The 20,946-nt window shown below is 41.0% G+C and overlaps 1 protein-coding gene across 2 annotated transcripts; it reads left to right on the top strand.

Moving 5' to 3' along the window:
* The first annotated feature begins 1,766 nt into the window (after positions 1 to 1,766).
* On the top strand, positions 1,767 to 19,122 carry LOC113011071 (arylsulfatase I-like). 2 transcript variants are annotated; one of them, XM_026150448.1, is made up of 11 exons: positions 1,767 to 2,096; positions 4,892 to 5,084; positions 7,490 to 7,629; positions 8,870 to 9,019; positions 11,166 to 11,240; positions 11,338 to 11,512; positions 11,860 to 12,096; positions 13,384 to 13,530; positions 14,330 to 14,468; positions 16,066 to 16,691; positions 16,779 to 19,122. In XM_026150448.1, the coding sequence occupies exons 2-11, from the start codon at positions 4,908 to 4,910 to the stop codon at positions 17,202 to 17,204; spliced, it is 2,292 nt and encodes a 763-aa protein (XP_026006233.1). In that variant the 5' UTR covers positions 1,767 to 2,096; positions 4,892 to 4,907; the 3' UTR covers positions 17,205 to 19,122. The 2 variants fall into 2 exon arrangements, with proteins under 2 accessions (XP_026006233.1, XP_026006232.1); XM_026150447.1 differs by having other exon boundaries at positions 1,767 to 2,135.
* The last annotated feature ends 1,824 nt before the right edge of the window (positions 19,123 to 20,946 follow it).

Here is a 20,946-nt window from a genome sequence, read left to right as displayed (position 1 = left end):
GCACAGCCTCTTTCAACGCTGTGTTTGTTGGAAACTTGGCACAGGACGCAGCACAGGCAGAGGGTCCCACTGTAGTCGGGACTAGTTGGACAGAGACAGAAAAAACAGTAGCCTATCATTTAAAGAGAGATTTCAGAAAGGCTCCTTCCACCAAGATAAAAGAGTCTCACTAGATTTTGCTAAGATATTCTGAATAACCAGTCAGTCATCCATCCATCCATGGACAAAAGTGGCACAGCTTGGAGAAACATGATTTCTCTTTTAACTTTCAAAATAAATTAAGGGGCCAAATGAAACAGCTCCATGTCTTGAGTAACACAGCCTCTGTGGCGCCCTTGTTTTGTGCTTATTGTCTCTATGAGTGTAAAGTCTAATATCTAAAGACATCACAGCAAAACATCTGAACAACCTTCTCTACAAAACTTTGCCAGGTTTGAATTTAAATCAAACAAACGTCTCAGTTATATAATAAAGTAACTGAGCGTTTTAAATGAAAACCGTTTCCAAATGTGACAATCCAAAGCTGGAAACAAAGATTAAAACGAGCAACTAAGCACTATGAAGACCTCATACTGATGACATGTGTTCTTGTTTTGTAAGACCCACCGTCTACAATGTAGGTGCATTTAGAAATAACAGACTCCATCTGGACACAGACTTCTAAATGCCACCTTTCTCATATTTGTCTGCACACGTGGTCTTTAGATGTTTGGTATTATCCATTTTTTTCTGATTTTTAATAAGGGTTGAATGGAGCTGGTATTTTTTTTTTTTAGTCTAGCATATTTTCCTGCCTCATCCTGAATATTTTGGGATCACTTGATCCTTATTTTGCATTTCTACAGCATGTTGCCCTAAAAGAAATTCCAGGCTTCCTGCGAGTGCCAGCGGACTCCTTTTGCCTGTAACAGTCCGGTCTGCAGGCAGGCTGCTCGGCTGAAGTCCTGCCTTTATTCCCGGAGACACGAACAAAGTGACGGTGTCAGTATTGACACTACAAGAAACACATTAAAGAGACTTAACGCCGTTGAAAGAAACGGCATTTATTGCGGCTTTATTACCGGTTTCCATGAGCGTTAAGTTACAGAAATAAAGTCAAGAGGAGCGGATGTTAAGCTGGGAAATTTCCAAATTAATACAGAACTTAACGAGAGCTCTTAACGAAGACTGTTTTTGTTTGTTTGTTTGTTTGTTTGTTTGTTTGTTTGTTTGTTTGTTTGTTTGTTTGTTTGTTTGTTTGTTTGTTTGTTTGTTTGTTTGTTTTTAGCAAATATTTCATCTGGAGCAGTCCTTGAAGTCCTGTTATTCTGCAGCTGGACAGCCTTTAGGCGTTTTTTTTTTAATTATTATCTAAATAAAATGAAATTCAATTCGTCACTGGGACATAAAAATGCCATACATCAACAAACAACTCCGATAAAACTCCTTTATAACGTCTACCGACTAAATACGTTTTTTTAAAGATTTGAATTCAGGATCTGTGGTATTTAGCTAAATTTAGGTCATAACACACCTTACCATATGACTTAATTATTATATACTGTCTACTCGAGGCAACGAAAATGCTGATTACAGGACAGGAAGTTAATTCACTGTTTATCAGGAACATTTGTTTAAGTGATATCAGAGTTGTATTTCATTAATAATGCTTTATTGTGACAGTTTACACGTTCAGCCTGTTGACGTTATCACGGTTCATTTACGGCCCTGCAGTGGTCACTATGGTAACTGGAGGAGGTTTCATTTCATTCACAGCAGCAGTTTAAAATGACTTGTGTGACTTTAAAATGACGAGTCGAGCGTATTTTATTTTGGCGAGTCAGGCCGGAGGTGGGAGCGCGTTTGTGTGCGGCTGTCCTTCGCTCATATTTCATCTGCGGGGAGAGAAGGCACTCTTCAGACTGGAGGAAGGAGGCTCTGGTGGAAACTCAAAGGACATGCGGCGTCTTTTGCAAACTTTTCTGCAAACCAGGCTTTCTCCGAGCTGAAGAAGAAGAAGAAGCCGAAGGGTGAGGAATGAACTGAAGAGGAAGAAGAAGGAGAGAGAAGAGGAGGGGGGAGAAGAGCCGTTCACTCCCATTGATCCTTGTATCGAGGTATTGATTCAGGCCTGGCTTTGAAATAACACAGCAGAGGTGAGGATAAGATGAACGATGCTGACTTGAGTTTTCTCGACCTGGATATACTCTGATACCAGACTTAATATAGTATTATTACAGTTTTATTATGATTATTATTATTTCTGATAAATACTGCATTTAAATATATACTAACTCCATCAAAGCAAAACTAGGCTATATAAGGTTAGTCAGAGCTTCTTAACTAAGACACTCACTCAGACTACTCTGCTTCTTTTCCCATGAGTACCTGTATCTCACCAGTAGTTGGAAACCAGTACTCTACAATCAAGCTGAGACAGCTGCTTTTCGTCAGCTTACATATAAAATCAACATTACATGGTCTTCTTGGCTTTCACGTTAATAAACATGTCGTAGATGATACAGATAAAACAGTCTGAGGTTACCCTTCCTCTTAAAGAGCGCTCGGTTACAGTTTGCTTTGAGAAAATAAAGATTAGAGAGTTTAAAAAGATCCTTTTTGAACCTTGTTACTATTTAATGTCATGGATCATTTAATATTGTTTAAACACTGGCAATTCGAGGAAGTATCAAAGAGCATTCGGGCCTTGTAAAGGTTATTTTACACATCTATTAACAAGTGACTCACTCATCAGATCAGTCAGGACTGACAGCGGTCCTCAGTGTGAGCCAGCAGAGAGACGCACTCACCAAGATAAAGTAAACAATGGGCTACACATCGGACAGTTGAAGAGAAACATGGCACACATAGTTCTAAAATATGTTTGAAACTCCATGAATGTGGTCAAGTATTTCACAATAAGCCATTTTCCAGCCAAGAAGGCGGGCTTGTTTAAAAAAAAGAAATTATTGTTAAAAGATGTTGGTCAGTTAGTCTTTTTACAGCTTTATAAGTTTATAATTAAATTGTCACCAGGTTACAAAATAACATTTTACCCACTGGTTCCCCCGTCTGCAGCTCAGACCTTCACTGACCCACGTAAACAAGCTAGTTTTCGTGTCTGTATCATGTTTTTTCTGGCTCTGGTGGGAAGTTGAGGGTGTAAATATGCATTCAAACATCATTGGCCTGCATTTATTTAACAAAGTGAGTCTATTTCACCTTACTTAAAACCAGTATGTGCATTTTCTTGCTGTGTTTCAGCATTCGGTGAGCAAAAATGTTTATGTTTATTAACGGAAGGCCAAAACATTGTTTAGGTGAGCACCAAAAAGTTTTATATGCAGCGAAATCCTGTGTACTTTATATACCTTATGATCCATAATAGCATCACATACGTTATTACTCAATTTAGATTTAGATTTAAATCTGAAAATTCAACTTTATTTATACAGCACCAAATCACAACAACAGTCACCTCAAAGCACTTTATATTGTAAGGTAGACCCTGCAATAATACATACAGAGAAAACCCCAACAATCATATGACCCCCTCTATGAGCAAGCACTTTGGCAACAGTGGGAAGGAAAACCTCCCTTTTAACAGGAAGAAACCTCCAGCAGAACCAGGCTCAGGGAGGGGCGGGGCCATCTGCTGCGACCGGTTGGGGTGAGAGAAGGAAGACAGGATGAGTTTTTGATCAAATGTAGTGGAGTACTGTCTGCAGTTATTCATGCTGAGAGCATGGAGCAACATTTACATGAAATCTGCCGCATTTTAAGATCGTTCCAAATGAAACGAGCATCAGCTTTTCTGTCACGATGTAAAAGGTGGAAAGATGGCTTGTCTTAGTGGTGGGATAAAACTAATCAAGGTTTAGATTGTGCTTAAAGTACAGAGAGACTCACTCATTTGCTTCCCTTTTTGGCCCTAAATCTGACTCCTGATGCACATGCTGTGTTTCCCACACTACAGAGAAATCTGTCTTTCTTTCACTAACATCACACCGTATAATGTGAAAACACTGACAGCAACAAAAGTTAGAAGTCAGTGAGGGTTCACTTTATTCAGATTGTTTTACGGGTGAAGGGTGGGTGCGGTTTTGGAAACACCATCAGCTGCTGACCAATCAACTTGCCTTACATAATCTCTGTTGTCTCTGGACCATCGGGGCATCAGTTAGGTTACTTCCTGAAAAAGCGGTTTAAACTGAAAGAGAGGAAGTTTACATGAACATGAAAATCTGGCTGCTCTGAGGAAATACAGCAGTGCAAACACAGGACTGTGATAGCCATGCATTTCAAGTATTAGAATTAATTCAGGCAGTTTTTCTTTGTGACCATCTGAGAAACACTAACCGGAGTTTGCTGGAAAGGTCTGATACGTGACATTAGAAAGCGTGTAACGTGCTCCAAGCATCGGTGCATTCCTAAGCGCGACCGTGATCATCCAGCTGTTATAACACCATATCCCCAGTGACAGAGGAGTTTATCCCCGTTTGACACTCCTAGGGTGTAAAATGTGAAATAAATCAGCAAATGATCAAAGAAAAGTAATAAAACCCTCTTCCAGCACTTCCAAATGCCCTGTTTCGGCTCTCTCTCGGTTCTGGGTTTTTCTTTATTTTTTTTATTCATGCTACTCAGTTCCAGAGATTGTAAATAGCTGAAAGCCCTCCGCGGAGTTTCAGCTCTCTGTCCACCAGATGGAAGTGTTTCAGATCACATTTGCAGCCAAGTTGGCAAGTCTGTCTCAAATGTGGTTTCGTGATCTACAGTCAGTCACCCCACTGATGGCAGGGTTGTGTGAATTTGTGCTGAGTCTAACATTTTTGAGCTACTCTTCCCTGGTGTTTTGTTCGTAGAAGTTGTCGCCGTATTGTCATATTCTTGTTGTCGTTCTTTTCCGCAGAGCTCCTGCTGTAAGGATGCAGGCTGCCCCTGCTGCTGCAGCTGCGGCTCTGACTGCGCTGAGTGTTTTGCTCACCCTCGACTGCCTGTCGGCTCATCGGCCCCCGAACAACCAGATACAGCAGCAGACTGACGAGACGGCGCAGAAGAAGAAGAACCAGCCGCACATCGTATTCATCCTCACCGACGATCAGGTGTGTGTGAGAGTCGTGCGAGTGCGTTTTCTTGAATCAAAATGCTTGGACAGTGCCACTGAAACGAGGAAACACATCATAGTATTTACATAAATATATATTGTTGAGGATAGAAATCAAATCATTCCCAAAACATTTACAACCATATGTGTGAAAGTAGCTGAAAAATCTGGTTTATAAGCAGTGAAATGAATTAAACAGCACGCATGAGAGCAGCATAGGAGGACTTAACGCCTCTCTGAGTATAACCTCTCTGATTTAAACCTGAATTTCAATTTGGCAAGTCTGTCTCAAATGTGGTTTCACGTATCCACCGCATGAAAACAGATGTTACAGACAAGATATTCACAACTTTGGAATCAAGACCAGAACCCTGGATTTCAGGTTAGTCAGTCATAAGTTGTTGTGTCGAACTGGGGATTATTTTTAGTCGTGGACGCCGATAGCTGCAGGTACCACAGAGACACACTCCTGTTGTGCTTGTTTAAACTCAGTATGTTGCACCGCAGTGTCATTGAAGACTGTGTGGCTAGGTGCTCGCGTGAAGTCCTCCCAAAAAACCAACAAACAGTGAGGACACTATGCGTAAGTCAGATCGATTGAATGTTTATACACGCATTAGAAGCACGCACAGTGGTCAGTTTTGATTGTTTCTACGTACTTGGTATGGTTCGACTTCTTCGTTTTCGCCACGCAGCAGCTCAGCTTAAGGATCAAGATTACCACACAAAGAAGAAAGAGTAACCCACAGACCCGGTGACAGCTGCAGCCTTTTGGCAGTGACACATGAATCCACAGGTCCCGTCACGCTTACTTAAAACCAAGCAGACACGGGTCCAGCCTAAAAGTTACACAGCTTGACCTTCTACTTCCTACATCAAATACTACTCTTGACGAGCAGCTGATTTTGAGATGTCTCTGGAAAGGAGGTCTTTCCACTGTTTTTTATTACTTTGTTTTGTTTTCAGTTTTTGTTTTCTGAGTGAAGGACCTCCATATTGGAGTAACTGTTTGTTCACTTCCTGTGATTTCTTGTTTAGATCACATTTAGACTGCTTAGCAACCAAATGTTTTGCTGCTGTCTGTACACCTCTGTTAATTTTCTCATTACACTGTTGGTGAAATTGACTTTTTGCTAGCTTAGCTTTGATTTTGCATAATTGCTGCAAATCAGAAATGCTACATTACCAAGACAGCGCAGGCTGCTAGGAAGCAAGCATCATGTCATCGGTGAGGCCAGGTGAAGTTAAGACTACGCTTTTGCAGACTGGTCCTTACTAAGACCAACTTAACAGCTAGATCAAGTTTATTACAAACCATTTTATGTGCAGAGCTGTGCATAAGTCTTGAGCCGCACAAAATTTCTTTAAATGTTGGTACGAAAATGGGAAACAAATGCAGCAATTTATTGAAAGGTGCAAACATGGAAATGCAGCCTCAAATACAGTCTGTAAGGCAAAAACAGAGTTTCTACAAATCTGATGAGCTTGAAGTCAATATTTGACATCACCATCTTCATTCTTCAACACAGCCTGAGCTCTCTTAGGCGAGTAGTCTTCAAGAAAAGTGCTCCAGCCTTCTTCTTTGGATGTTGGCTGCCTTTGGCTCTGCAATCTGTCGAGGTTATCCCACATTGCTTCATTAAAGTTGAGGTCTGGGCTCTGGGGAGGCCAATCCATCACTGATAGTGTTGCATTGTGTATTGTGTAGACACCTGCTGTTCACATCTCTCCTGACCTGCTTCATACTGATGACAATTTGAAACTAAATTTTTAATTCTGAATTCACTTCTTATTTTGTTCTCCACTTCTCATGTTACCTCGTTTTTTTTAAGGACACACTGCACACCATGGCGCGATGTGCCAAGTTTTTGGCTAATGGCGCTGTGAGAATGTCCTTGCTAACGAAATGGGAACAAATGATGTATTTTGGGACAGGCTATTAGAAAGAAAGTGCCTAAAGCTAAGCTATTTAAAACAGGTTGTTTTCTAAAGTGGTCTGTTATGTGCGGACACAACACTGGTTCATCCCTTGATGATGGTTAAATGATTTATAGGTCATTGTTAAGTTTCTCAAGAAGCAGAAAGTATTGTTTCCTACAGTATTGTAACAGGACCCAGAATCTTAAAATGACTCACAAGCCTTAAAAACCAACCAGTGTGGGGCTGAGTAATGAAGCTTCTGATAGAGCTTCTCTGGAACTGTTGCAACACTGTTTCCAGCTCACAAACAAAACTGTACCATAGAAAATACAGACAAAACAAACACAAGGAAAGGCAGGCTGCACACACCTGGACCCATTACTTCCTTACAGTATAGTATAGGAACCACTGAGTATGTATTTGGCAAATTAAAGTGACACTCTAAAACACAAAGTCTTTGATGCAATCATGAATCTGTTGCAGGGTTTCAATGATATCGGTTACCACAACCCGACCATCAAGACTCCCACTCTGGACAAACTGGCAGCAGAGGGCGTGAAATTGGAAAACTACTACGTTCAGCCGATCTGCACGCCGTCGCGCAGTCAGCTCATCACCGGCAGGTACAAACACACCTTTACCGACCTCCTACAGTAAATATCGGAAGTCTTTACATTAAATTTTGACAACATTTAGCCCAGTCTCTTAATAAACTGTCTCATGTACACCAATACATATTGTTTTCTCTTTGTTTCAGTATTTAAAAAAAAAAACACTTAAAAAGATCTTAAATCATTATCTTATTATCAAAGCTGTCCGAATATTGACTCATTAATTAATTTATAGCATGTAACTGCTATAATTCATATCCTCTGGTCTTATTTGTCTGGATGTACTGTCAGATTGTTCCATTTTAATGGTAAGAGATTTACAACATTAAGCCATTACCACATTAAAAAGCGTTTGAAGTGCATCCACATTCTTTCCAGAACTTAAGCTACCCTGTTGATGGGTTAATTTGAAGCTTTGCTCTCGCGTCAGCGCTTTGAGTCTTGGCATTTTTTCCATTTTTCTTCCAGCTGTGCTTGTTGTGTCAGGTTTTCCTTTAGGATTTGTGCTCGGCAGTTATTAGCCAGCAGTTCTTATTTGTTGTGGGCAATACCTCCCCGTTTACACATTGTACTAATTGCATTTTCACCACATCTGTAGCTTGACATTTAGATTGAATGCTTTTTGATAGCACAATTCAATGAAATGCTCTTTGTACAGCACCAAATCACAACAAGAGTTGCCTTAAAATAAAACAGAGAAAATACCAACAATCATATGACCCCTTTTCAGCAAGCGCTTTGACGACAGTGGGAAGGAAAAACTCCCTTTTAACGGGAAGAAACGTCCAGTAGAGCCAATAATAATCTTTCTTGAAGGCATCTGTTTTCTGTTGGATTTTGAAACTCCAACAAGCGGTTTTTCATTCACTGCCAATTGTTTTAATCCACACTCATATTAAGCCAGTTTTAAATCAACACATTAAATTGTGGGTCATTTATTTACAAGAATCTCATTTTTTAGGATATTATTCACTCTAAGCAGTTAAATTCACATGTTAGAGAAGCACAAGAATCACGTTAAAGAATTAGAGAGGGCTTTAAATGTGTGAAATGAGGAAGAAATGGCTGCATGTGAAGCTCCTGTTTCAAATGAGGTAGCTGCTTTGAATAATGAGTTTATTGATTAGGCCCTGAGCTGCAGCCAGGATTAATAATGAGCTCCCCGCGTCTTCTCTGAGGCCAAACGGAAGCGCCTGCCTGAGCGGCTTGCCTGTTACAAACCCACTAACAGCTCTTTTTTTCTTTCTTCCAGATATCAGATCCACACGGGATTACAGCACTCCATTATCAGACCCAGACAGCCCAGCTGTCTGCCCTCGCACATGGACACTCTGCCTGAGAGGCTTCGCGAGGCCGGCTACGCCACACATATGGTTGGCAAGTGGCACCTGGGTTTCTACAGGTGAGAGGGAGCCTTCAGTATAACTTGGAGAAATATTGTTTGGTGAAAAGTCTGCTGACACAAAGATGGTGGAGAAACAGTGATGCAGTCATGATTCAGAAGCTGGACTACTTAACTTGAAGTAATCTTTTTCCGTATGACTTTATCAGTTTCTCATATCATCATGAAGGAATCTTGGCCCACTCTTCTTTACAGGAGTGCTCCAGTCCGTTGGGGTTTGCTGGCATTTGTTTATGTACCGCTGCCATGACAATGCCTTGGCATTTCTTTTGGATTGGGGTCTGGGCTTTGACTGCTGCCGTGCTTTTGATCGCTGTCCTTTTGTGTGACACAATTTGGGCCAAGCTTTAGCAGTCGAAGAAATGGCCTCACATCTGACTCCACAGTACTTTGGTATACAGAGGGGTTCGTGGTCAACTCAATGACTGCAAGCTGCTTAGATCCTCTGAGCAACCCAAATCATCACCCCTCCACCACTATGGTTGACAGCTGATATGAGATGTTTGTGCTGATGTGCTGTGTTTGGTTTTACCAAATGTGATGCTCTGCAAAATGACCAAACATCTACACTTTGGTCTTGTCTGTCTAAACAACATTGTTCCAGAAGTCTTGTGGTTTGTTCAGATGCAGCTTTGCAAACCTAAGCAGTGCTGCCATGTTCCTTTTAGAGAGAAGAGGCCTTATCCTTGCACCCCAAACAAGCCATACTTTTTCAGTCTTTTTCTAATTGTACTCTCATTTACTTTGACATTTAACATGCTAACTGAGGCCTGTAGAGTCTAAGATGTAACTGTTGGGGTTTCTGCACCTTAAAGCGAATTTGCTGGGACTTATGGACCAATGGATTCTTATGGAAGCAGTAAGGGTTCACTTAGTTTTTCACACACTACTTCTGCAATTTGACTTTGTTTCTTGTAAGTAAATAGTAACATGGTGTAGTATGTTATTATGTGGTGTTGTTCAGCTGACTTTGAATTTACCTGATTTTAAAAAGTGCTAAGGACAAGAAGATTTTTTAATTATGTCCACATTCTTAAAAACGTAAAAAGATACTCTGCTTTTTTTTCATGACTAGTTAAAATATGAGATGACGCAGGACGGTCTTTCTGTTTATCTCAGCTGTGACATACTGTGTTTTTAAAAAAGAGACCAGTCCCTGCCGGCCTTTCTGTCTCCACACACCTGGCTAAGGGTTTCAGGGCTTTGGTATGATGCATGCTGGCTCACAATTATGGTTTACTTGGACTCATCATAATAGAGTCGTTTATGTAACTGTTGACTGCACCTGTGCTTTTCCTGCTATGACAAGCAGAAGTATGTAGCATTATAAGTTATGGAAATTTACAGGAGTTGGAGCAAAATTGGTGTTTAAATCAAAGGTTTCACAGCTAGACCCCACAGTGGTCCTAAGCAGTGGGGGTTTATTTTTATTAGTCAGAACCTAAAACAGTTTAGTTAACCAATATATATTAATAGCTAACTATTGCTGTTAGCCATTTTACATGTATAAAGACCGCTCAGTAAAACCAATAATTTTTTAAAATTAAAAGTGTGTATGGTGATGCATTTTTTGAGTGACGCATTTTAAGAAATGATCAGTGTAGCGTGGAAACAGTACAAATCAATCAATCATATACGTCTAAATATAACGCAGTGAGGCGCCTACAAGAAATGACCTGTCCAATAGAAATGTTCTACTGTTTAAAATGTTATCTGTGATATGTTTTTATAATCAGCCGGAAGAAGGCCACAGGCTGAAACTTGCCAGACAACACAATCGGTCTTTATTCTACAGTTCGCTGGAGCTTTAAACTCTCCTACCGTTGAACTGAGTTGGCATAGTGCTGAACACTCCCTACTGTGCTTATTCTGTACAATAGACAGCATGAAGAGAAAGAAACATGGCTATTCAAGCCAGAGAGCACTGAATGATCTAACTTACTGGAGTTAGTGGACGGATATCAAGTAAAAGGGAACAGCAGTTATCAGGTTCCTGACATTTTTCAAGACATTTAAAGTCATCGGCCATCATTTGTGATCATTTCTTCTATAAAATGGTCCACATTGCTCAACTGGTTGTTGGGGTGTCAGGCTTGTATTACAAACCCTCCAAACATCTGTAATCAGTAATCATTTTTTCCTTTAGGAAAGCATGTCTGCCCACCAGAAAAGGTTTTGACACTTTCTTTGGTTCGTTAACTGGAAGTGTGGACTACTACAGGTAAATCACAACTACTATTATTACCTGTTTTCATGATTGCTCTCTGTCTTTTTACTGTGTTTACTCCAGTAACTCACATTTCTCCATCTGCGTCTAGTTATGAATCGTGTGACGGCAAGGACTTGTGTGGCTACGATCTCCATGACGATGAGGGCGTAGCGTGGGGCCAGGAGGGGAAATACTCGACCACGCTCTTCACACAGAGAGCTCGCAAGATCCTGGAGAGTCACGACCCTGCAGAGAGGCCGCTCTTCCTGCTGCTGTCCTTCCAGGTACGGCGCTGAGGTCGTTACATTAAACATCTTTAGAAGATGGGTTACGTTAAAGCCAATCAAAAAGTTTTAAAAAAAAGGGGTGGAGGGGGGATCAGAGGGGCCAGTGTTCACAACAGGATGTGTTTGCATGTCATGTTTGTTTATGTCTGAGTGTGAGCGCTCAGAGAGTGCACGGTCCACATTGAAGTGTTTGTTTGTTTGGCTTTTTTTAGACAGTTTGTTCAAACAGACTCAAAGGTTTTAATTCAAAACACGCCGCCCAGATGTTTGTTGTTTACGGCTGATTTTGGATGGTTGATAGAATTTAAAAACATGTAATAATATCCTGTAACGTTTCCCTTCAGGCGGTCCACACTCCTCTAAATCCTCCAGAGTCCTACATCTACCCCTTCCGGGACATGGTCAACGTCCCCAGGAGAAACTTCGCCGGCATGGTTTCCACGGTGGACGAAGCGGTCCGAAACGTGACCTACGCCCTCAGAAAGTACGGATACTACCGAAACAGCGTCATCATCTACTCCACCGACAACGGCGCTCAGCCTTTCACAGGCGGGAACAACTGGCCGCTGCGGGGTCGTAAGGTAAAATAACTGCACGGCGAAGCATAGGCTTCATAAAGGCTTCATAAAAAGTCCACATAGTCATAATGACGTCTCTCACTGCTTTGTGAACTGCTGTTCTGAATGTGAGAGTGACAGAAAATAAGGCACAGTCAGTAATGCCTTTTTTAGCTGGAGAAGACACCCCCTGGTGGCCATTAAAACCAGTGCAAGTTTAAGGTTATGGACAATCAGGATCTTGCAGTCATCTTTTATATACAGTCTGTGACCAATTAGGAAATTGCCCTCATAAGATTTTTATGTCGAGATGAGTCTGACAAGCTTAATATGGGATGTAATGAAAGAGCTACAGTCCAGAAGATTGGTTTTAAATGAAGAAACACAATAAATGTCCTTTTATCAGCTTTGTGATAATATTATTAGTCTGGTTAAATCATTTCATTTAATACCTACATTATAAATGTAGAACCACTTGTAGGTGTAGGTGGCGTGAACAACATCGATCTCTTCCTTACTCTGCAGTGTCCTGCAGGGACACATTGACTTATGCCATTCGTGTGGATTGACATGCAGCAGCGTCCTAAGCAGACTAGAGTTGGATGATCTGCTCCAACTGTCCACTTGTCCCCCTGTGTGAGCGCCAGTAACAAATGACATCATCGCTGCTGCAAAGCATTAATGTCCCACAATCCACCCTTGGTAATGCACACCACGTGGTTACACATGACTGTCTAAAATGTATCTACAGTAGGCACAGTTGGCAAATCCAGGTTGGAAAATCACCAGGACTGATTTTTAAGGAATGTTTTATAAGTGGGGTTTATTTCACTCAACCTTAAAATAAATATTTTGTTTAACAAATGGGTAAAAATATCAATAACATACACAAACTTCTTTTAAATCAGAGAGCAGACTCCTTTTCTTAACTGTATGAGGATCAGCCGTGACCTATTTTGAGCCAGCTAAAACCCCAAAACACGTGCCTGGCTCTACTTTAGTCCTGTTGTTCTGCTAACCCATTCAGTCTTTTTTATATATGTAAAAATGGTGCTAAAGAAAGCTGCGCAGGGGTGGGTTGAGGAACACAACAAAGAGCTGAACTCTTTGCTAGGCCCTTAAACTTCTGCAGATGCCAAATGTGAACTGTAGGATGTGCAGGAACAAGACCGATGTGCAGACGACTCACAACCGAAGTATCCAGAGGCCTTTCACACGTCTGCAGTAGTTTTACAGATAACATATAAAAAATCTCAGCTAACCAAAATGAAAGAGAGCAGAATGAAATTAAATGTGCTGGCTGTGTTTCAGGGTACATATTGGGAGGGTGGAGTCCGCGGCGTGGGGTTCGTGCACAGCCCTCTGCTCAGGCGCAGGAGACGAGTCTCCAAAGCTCTCATGCACATCACAGACTGGTTCCCTACACTGGTGAGCCTGGCCGGAGGAAACATCAGCCAGGTCAGTGGGCCTGTGTCAGAACAATAACCTGTGGGAGCCGTTTGCTTGTACTTTCTAGCATTTGTCTCTGATGTTTCTTCTTAGACAGTAAGTATGGGAGGATAAAAGTTAAGCAGCATGGAAAAACGACTCTCTCCCAGTGTGTTACTGACCATTTTATTGTGCTATAAAACAGAGAGAGATACCGATACGAGCTCTTCTTTTACTGTAAACTCGTTCAGGATCTGTATGTTTTTCCAGTCGTCTTGCCAAAGAGCTCAATCTCTGGTCCCTCAGCTCGCTTACTGTCTCCCCCTAATTTCAGATTAAGTTTATTCGTTGTCATTATTAGAGATGAAAGTAGAGCTCTGCCTATATTCATCTCTGTGTTGGCCTCAGACTGAACAGTGCTACTGTAAAGCCGTCCCTACTTTTACTGTCATCTGGATAAATCAGCCGGACCTATTATGATAAGTGCAGCATTTCCAAACACTGGCCTCAAACATGCTTTGTGTTTTTGTTCGGATATAAATTACTTTCATTTCTAAGTCCGTGCAGTCTGTGTATAGTGTCCAAAAAGCTTTGTTGGCTTGATCTGTGGATAGATTTGCATTGCTGCCAGCAGATAAGCAATGCTTTCTTGGCTACAGGAAACGTAGTAATTCAAAAAGTCAGTGGCGTCTTTTACAAGGAAATTACTTATTCTTTATTTGTGTCCAGTAAATGTATGAGTCTTGCTTCTGGTATTTTTAGCAGCATACCCGTCATTACCCTGCTCTGTAATCTCTTACTGTAAATGAAGTGTTTGCCTTCCGTTCAGAGCCAGGGCCTGGATGGTTTTGATGTTTGGCCCGCCATCAGTGAAGGGAGGGAGTCGCCCCGTAAGGAGATCCTTCACAACATCGACCCTCTGCACAAATCTCCAATTGAAAAGAAGAACCAGGACGAGGAAAACTGGGGTAACTACAGGGGCAAAAAAAAGTCCATAAAGGACTTTTTTTAATGAGGTGTGAACAAAAAGGTCCAGGAATGGGCACGTAGGAATCGCAAGACTTCCTCATATAAATTTGGCTGGTTTCCAGTTCGAGGTCCTCTTCTCAGGAATTTCCTGACAGCTTTTTTCACAACTGCTAATTTTAGATCGCTCCCTGAAAGTCTGACTACTTTAACTGGGATTTTACCTCAGACCTCAAACTCAACTCAAAAAAAGACCAAACAGTAATTTCTGTTTCAAACTAATCAAGATTGATGAGATCTGGATCTACAGCTACAGCTGAGCAGTTTTCAGCTGAAACCTCTAAAGTTTCCAAGCCGGAAACATCCCAAAGTAACGTCAGGTGAAGAGGCCAGGATCAGGCTCTTCTTTTTTCAAGAATCCATTTCCCAGTGTGGACTTCTGTTGTAACGCCCTGATTCATTTAAGGGAAACTGCCTGAACTGTGGCCATCACGTATCGTCGCAAAGCGTGCTGAAAACACGTTAGTTTTTAGCCACGTCAACACAGTCCTGGTTCACCAGCTGGACTTACGCCCTAGCTAGATGGGCAATCCCACAGATTTATTCCACCTCCTGTAACATTGAAAATAAAGTTGAAGAATTGCTGTTTTGACACACTGGAGAAAATCCAGCACATCGCACGAGTGCAAGGAAACATAACAGGACTTCTGTGGAGTGATTTAAAATGAGCAGCCATGCTGACAAATCAATTAAATCCTAAAATAACAACAAACAGTTAAGCACAAACCAGTCATGCCACATATTCTGCCCCCTAGTGGAAGAGCTACAAAACAACAGTCTGCAGAGCTCGACGTAGCCTCTGAATCAGACCAACGCACCACCTCGCCTGTTCCTTATCTCATGCCCTGCCCACTTTGCACGTCTCTTCACCAAGCAGCTGCTTTTAATTGACATTGACTGGTTTCAACTTGCTGCTGGTGTGGACGCTTCTTTAGTCTGCATTAATGTATAAAAACAGTTTGAGAATAATAGTTGTTATTGGTGTTTAAAGCTGGTGTTGAAAATGCTGGAAAAACAAATGTTTCATTTTCTTTTCTTTCTTTATATATATATATATATATATATATATATATATATACATATATATATATATATATATATACATATATATATATATATATATATACATATATATATATATATATACATATATATATATATATATATATACACATATATATATATATATATATACATATATATATATATATATATATATATATATATATATATATATATATATATATATATATATATATATATATATATATATATATATATATATATATATATATATATATATATAGAGTTGAGAGGAAGTACTCTCAACTGAATGTACTGAACTCAGTGACCTTTTCAAACTGGTAGGAGATGATCTTTTAATAAATGATAAGTCTCATGTCACTAAATTTACCACCAGGGTGGAAAATGTTTGTTTATTGTAGGAAATACAGAGAGAAGAGAAAGAGAGAAATATGAGCACAAAAGAGGTAATTTATCTTTAATATATCTTGATCGCTGTTTTCTTTGATTTGGCAGTGAAAACTTTAAAAACCAAAGTTTTAAAGAAGGTGAAGAAGAAGAAGAAGGTTCTGAAGAAGCCACCAAAACAAAAGTTAGCCTTTAAAACAAAGACCACCAAGAAACCTCAAACATTTTCCCATCATGCCTCTAAGCCTAAATCTAAGCCCCTCTTCAAAAAGAAGCTCAAGCCTCGCCTAAAATCAAAACCCCCACCTAAAGCTAAGAAGACCAAAGCCCACACTTGGGACCGGCCTCTGCCCAATCACAGACCGCATCCAAAGATCGGTGGCACTTTGTCAGGGTCTGGAACATCCCGTCCTAAATCTCCGCCTCCGATCCAAACCCGTTTGAAAACAAAATTCAGGAGGACCACGTCCCAGAACCAGAACTTGTCACAATCAAGCCGGCCAAAATCCAAGATGCTCAAACTACATTCAAAATCAAAGTCCAAGCAGACATTTTTCCCATACCAGAACAGATCCCAACCTGGAATACCACTGACCAAATCCCATCCAACCCTCCAGTTCGGGCTGGAGTCACTACAGCCGGTGTGGGACACTTCAGTCCAGGCTGCCATCAGAGTTGGAGATTGGAAGCTACTGACAGGTGATCCAGGCCACGGAGATTGGGTCCCCCCACAGGTACTGCTGCATGCTTCAGAGAACTTCATTCTACTTTTCTGTTTCACATTGATTGTTATAACAAATATTTGAAACATTGATCCTCAGATGCTTCCCACCTCTCTACCCGGTCGCTGGTGGAACCTCGAACGCTCGATACTTTACCAGAAATCCTCCGTCCACAAAAACATCTGGCTGTTCAACATCACAGGCGACCCGTACGAGCGGCACGACCTGGCAGACCAGAGGCCAGATGTAGTCCAGCAGCTGCTGGCCCGGCTCGCCTACTACAACCAAACAGCCGTACCGGTTTACTTTCCACCCGACGACCCCCGAGCCAACCCGAGCCAGCACAGGGGAGCGTGGGTGCCATGGGTGGAGGAGGAGGACGACGAAGAGGGAAAATATCAGGGAGTTTACAAGAAAAGTAACAACAAGATGAAGAAGAAGAAGAAGAAGAAGAAGTGCATGCTGTGCAATCTGCAGTCGTTCTTTTTGAAGATGAGCGAGGGGACCGTGTCCAGTCGCATCTGAGATGTCAGCTGAAATTTGCATCAGACTTGAAAATTAATAAATCTTATTTTTTACTTTCATGTTTTCACAACTTTAACATATTCAAGTTCTGTTATTGTGAAAAACTTCTCTTTCAGAGATACGTGACCGTTATTTGTTCATACATGCAGCTTATTCGCCGCCAAACGTGATCTGATGTTTCCAGCTGGACCGTCCAGACACATGAGGCTCTTTTCACCGAGATTTAAAGGGTCAGTCCACTCAAATCACAAAAAGACGTTACTTACGTTGCCTGCAGACATCTGAAATCATACCACTAAGATCATGAAATCTTTGTCGTGATTTGGGTGAACTGGCCATTCATCAGGTGGTTCTAACCCCTGATCTCTGAGTCGGTGAACGCTGGTTTGTTGTTTTACAGATTTGTCAACCGAAAACTGACAGAGGTCCTCATACAAGGCCCGACACCGAGTGGCAGTGAGATTTGTTTTGACACTGTAAATGTAGCAGATCAATTACAATAAGAGACTTGAGTAAATATATAGATTTACAGGTTTCAGTGTACGTTTACACCCTTAATTCACTCCACACAGCCAAATCAGGGTTTTAAAGGGACACTTTACCCAAAAGTCACTTTCATACATTCGGTGAGTAAAATTTTGCATAACTCGCTTGTCTGGGTGTTTGCCAAGGCTTAAAGTTGGCGTGGCTGTTTGGACTGACAGACGTGCCAACATGTGCAGCTGTCTGCGAGGCCTCACCTCGGCTAATTGGAGTCGCTGAACTGGACCTCGAGACTATATTTGTGCTTTTAGAGTGTTTTTAAAGCAATTATCTGATAATAATCTACTAAGTGGTATCGGCCGTCCAACAAAAGTTTGTGCTTCAGTTTTTATTTGCCTTTTACTCAAATCTGCATCGTTGAGTTGGAGCCACACTGTTTATTGATGCAGCGGCTCTTCTTCACACTGCACAGAGCAGAAGAGGAGGGGCAGGATGCTAGATAGAAGAACGTTAATTTCCCCGCCCAAAAAAGTCCCGTACAGACTAGACACTGCCTCTGAAATGCTCCTGTATTCAAACCCGTACAAAGAATAACACATGAAACTCACCCGGTGTTTGTCTGGAGTAATGATACTGTAGCTAGCTGCTTGCTTTGCTTGGTACATAAGTTCATGTGATTTGGGGTGAATTGTTCCTTTAAACAAATGTTTACATATTACAGTGGAAGTGTGTAATCATGACACAGTGTCAGAAAGTTTTATTGTGTAATTTGAATATACTTTCACGTTTTTTGTGACACATTCTCGTGACTTTGATGGTTTTGTCTCACTTTGTCTGTGTTCCTGTGGCTGAAACTGGCCTCTGGCTACTGTGGTCAGTTTCAGTGCACTGCCACTGGCAAGCTTTTCACTATGAATTTAAAGCATTTCACAGCACCTTTAAGTTACTACTGTGAATATCAGAAACCTCTTACTTCACACACACAGCACCAACGCATGTCACTGACAATATCAGTAAACCAAACTGTCTGATTTTAATTTTCTGTAAGGAACAATTCCACTTCCACTAATGTGAAACTTCAGATTTTTATTCGTCTTTTTTTGAAAGCACAGCAGAGGAAGTAAAAAAGTCTTACAGCGGCCTGTTTTGAAGTCGGATGCTGGTTGCTTGAGAGAGAGAAAGACACCTAACCTCGAAATATTTCTGTGTATTTGCTCAAAAACAAACAAACCACGGCTGCGGCTGATCTGCAACAGTGCGCATCAGTGTGAGCGAGGAGCAGAGCGTTCCCGAGAAACATTTTAAATGCACGTTGGATTTCTCCACCCTGGGTAAATAAAGGTGAAGTCAAATGAACCTTTGTCCTTCTATGTTTACTGGAAACAACGGCGAGGGTATGTATGTTCTCATAAAATGTTGTTGTTGTTGTTACAAATGGGTGTTGTTGTTTTTTGTTCTTTAGGGCAAGTAAACCACCCGTGTTCATCAGGAAAACTCTTCATTTGAAATGCAGGCTATTAAAATGATTCAAATTTGATACACTATTCACTTAAAGTGTTTATATTTTAAGTAATTAAATACATTTAAAATGCTTTTGTTGCATAAGATGAAAAGACGTGTACATGCATACGTATTTTTCAATATTTCTCTGGGATTCTTATCTGCACATCTTTGCCCTCCAAATCAAGTCAAACCCAAATGATTTTGAGACTCGAGCCTTCTGTTGTTGTGCAATTGCTGATTGTTTAAATTAGTAAACAAATATTCAAATCTTCAAGAAGCAGAAATATGCCTTGCATTTGGTCATTCACGAGAAAGTCGTTGCGCAAAATCTGCATAACCGCTAGGTGGCGCCAAACATTAATAATCCTGCAGATGCAGCACAGACTCCTTTCTCTCGCTCTCTCTCGCTCTCTCCACACACTCACACACACACTTGGGGTAAAATAGGATTTTCCACGCTGCCTTCCTACTTCACACTGTTTCCGCTGAGAAATAATTTAATTTGGGGCTCCTTTGATCCCTGAACACAGCTGGATTGATGTAATCCTCTGGGATTAAATCTGACTCTAACTCATGAAGCAGTTTAGGCTGTGATGCTGCTGAAAAGCTGCAAGGTTGACGTCCACAGTCACTTTTAGTACTTTAAGCACTCAAAACACAGAAATTGCTTCAGTTCATTTACAGATTTATGATTCATTCAGTAAAGAAAACCTCGCCCCCATAAAAAAATCAGAAATAGCTCAACCATAGCTTCAGTCCAGACCTTTGTGTTGACTTAACTAAACATAAATTAGCCTGCATCTGAATTTATGTGTATGTGAAACAAGCTGCACGACACCCAAGTCTGTAACAGAAATATGGGTCTCAAAATTATCAACCACTTATGGCTGCAAATATGTGAACTTTGTTCAAAGCTTTTTGTTAAAGTTTGTTCAGTTTTCAAGAGTTTTCTCCATCAGTATAAACTAAAACTATATTTAAATAATAATCTAAAGCCCTTGTTTTTCTGTTATAGGTCTCTCACTGTACCTGGTGGTAGTGAAATTAAGGAATACGAGGGGAAAATGTGTTAAAATTTGAGTGTCTGCCCAAAAAAATGTTGAATGGATGTTTATAACAGGGATGGAGTTTCGAGAGCGTCCTCTGCTGCTACATCACTATCTGGTACGGGAACTGCAAAAGAAGTCTCTGCAGCGGATAGTGGAGACAGCACAGAGGATCACCCTCTCCCACCCATCTCCCAACTCTACAACAAACACATCATCCGACATGCGAACAACATAGTGAAGGACACTTTCCACCCCTCACGTGTGCTGTTCTCCCTCCTTCCATCTGGCAGACGGTTTCGCAGCATCAAAACCATAACGGCCTGACACTGCAAGAGCTTCTTCCCCCAAGCAGTCAGAGCCCTCAGCTCACTCCCACCAAAGGACTGATACACACCTTTACAAACACCTTACAAAAGATTCAAAAACAACAAAAACTTTCACAAATCCACTACAAACTGGACCTGGGAACAATATGCTTACTTGCACACTCAGTCACATAGTTACTGAGCACACATCTAAACTATACTATATTTGCACATTTTGCATCTTGCACATGTCTTCGTCCTCACTCGTCTACAATATCCTGGTAAAGACTTGAACCTGGTATTCAATACCAACTGCACAATCCCCTTTGTATAGTCTCTGTCCTGTCTTTGTTTATTGTACAGTTAGTATTGTATAGTTATCATTATAGTATTGTATAGTAC

This window comes from Astatotilapia calliptera, chromosome 18, assembly GCF_900246225.1.
Source record: "Astatotilapia calliptera chromosome 18, fAstCal1.2, whole genome shotgun sequence".
Classification (NCBI taxonomy): domain Eukaryota; kingdom Metazoa; phylum Chordata; class Actinopteri; order Cichliformes; family Cichlidae; genus Astatotilapia; species Astatotilapia calliptera.
This window is presented reverse-complemented; position numbering and strand designations above follow the sequence as displayed.

Excerpts from the sequence above, each read along its gene's own strand:
- LOC113011071 (XM_026150448.1), top strand. The coding sequence starts at position 4,908 with ATGCAGGCTGCCCCTGCTGCTGCAGCTGCGGCTCTGACTGCGCTGAGT. Across the intron at positions 12,097-13,383 it reads GGCCGCTGCGGGGTCGTAAG|GGTACATATTGGGAGGGTGG; the intron begins GTAAAATAACTG and ends GCTGTGTTTCAG. Across the intron at positions 13,531-14,329 it reads CCGGAGGAAACATCAGCCAG|AGCCAGGGCCTGGATGGTTT; the intron begins GTCAGTGGGCCT and ends CCTTCCGTTCAG.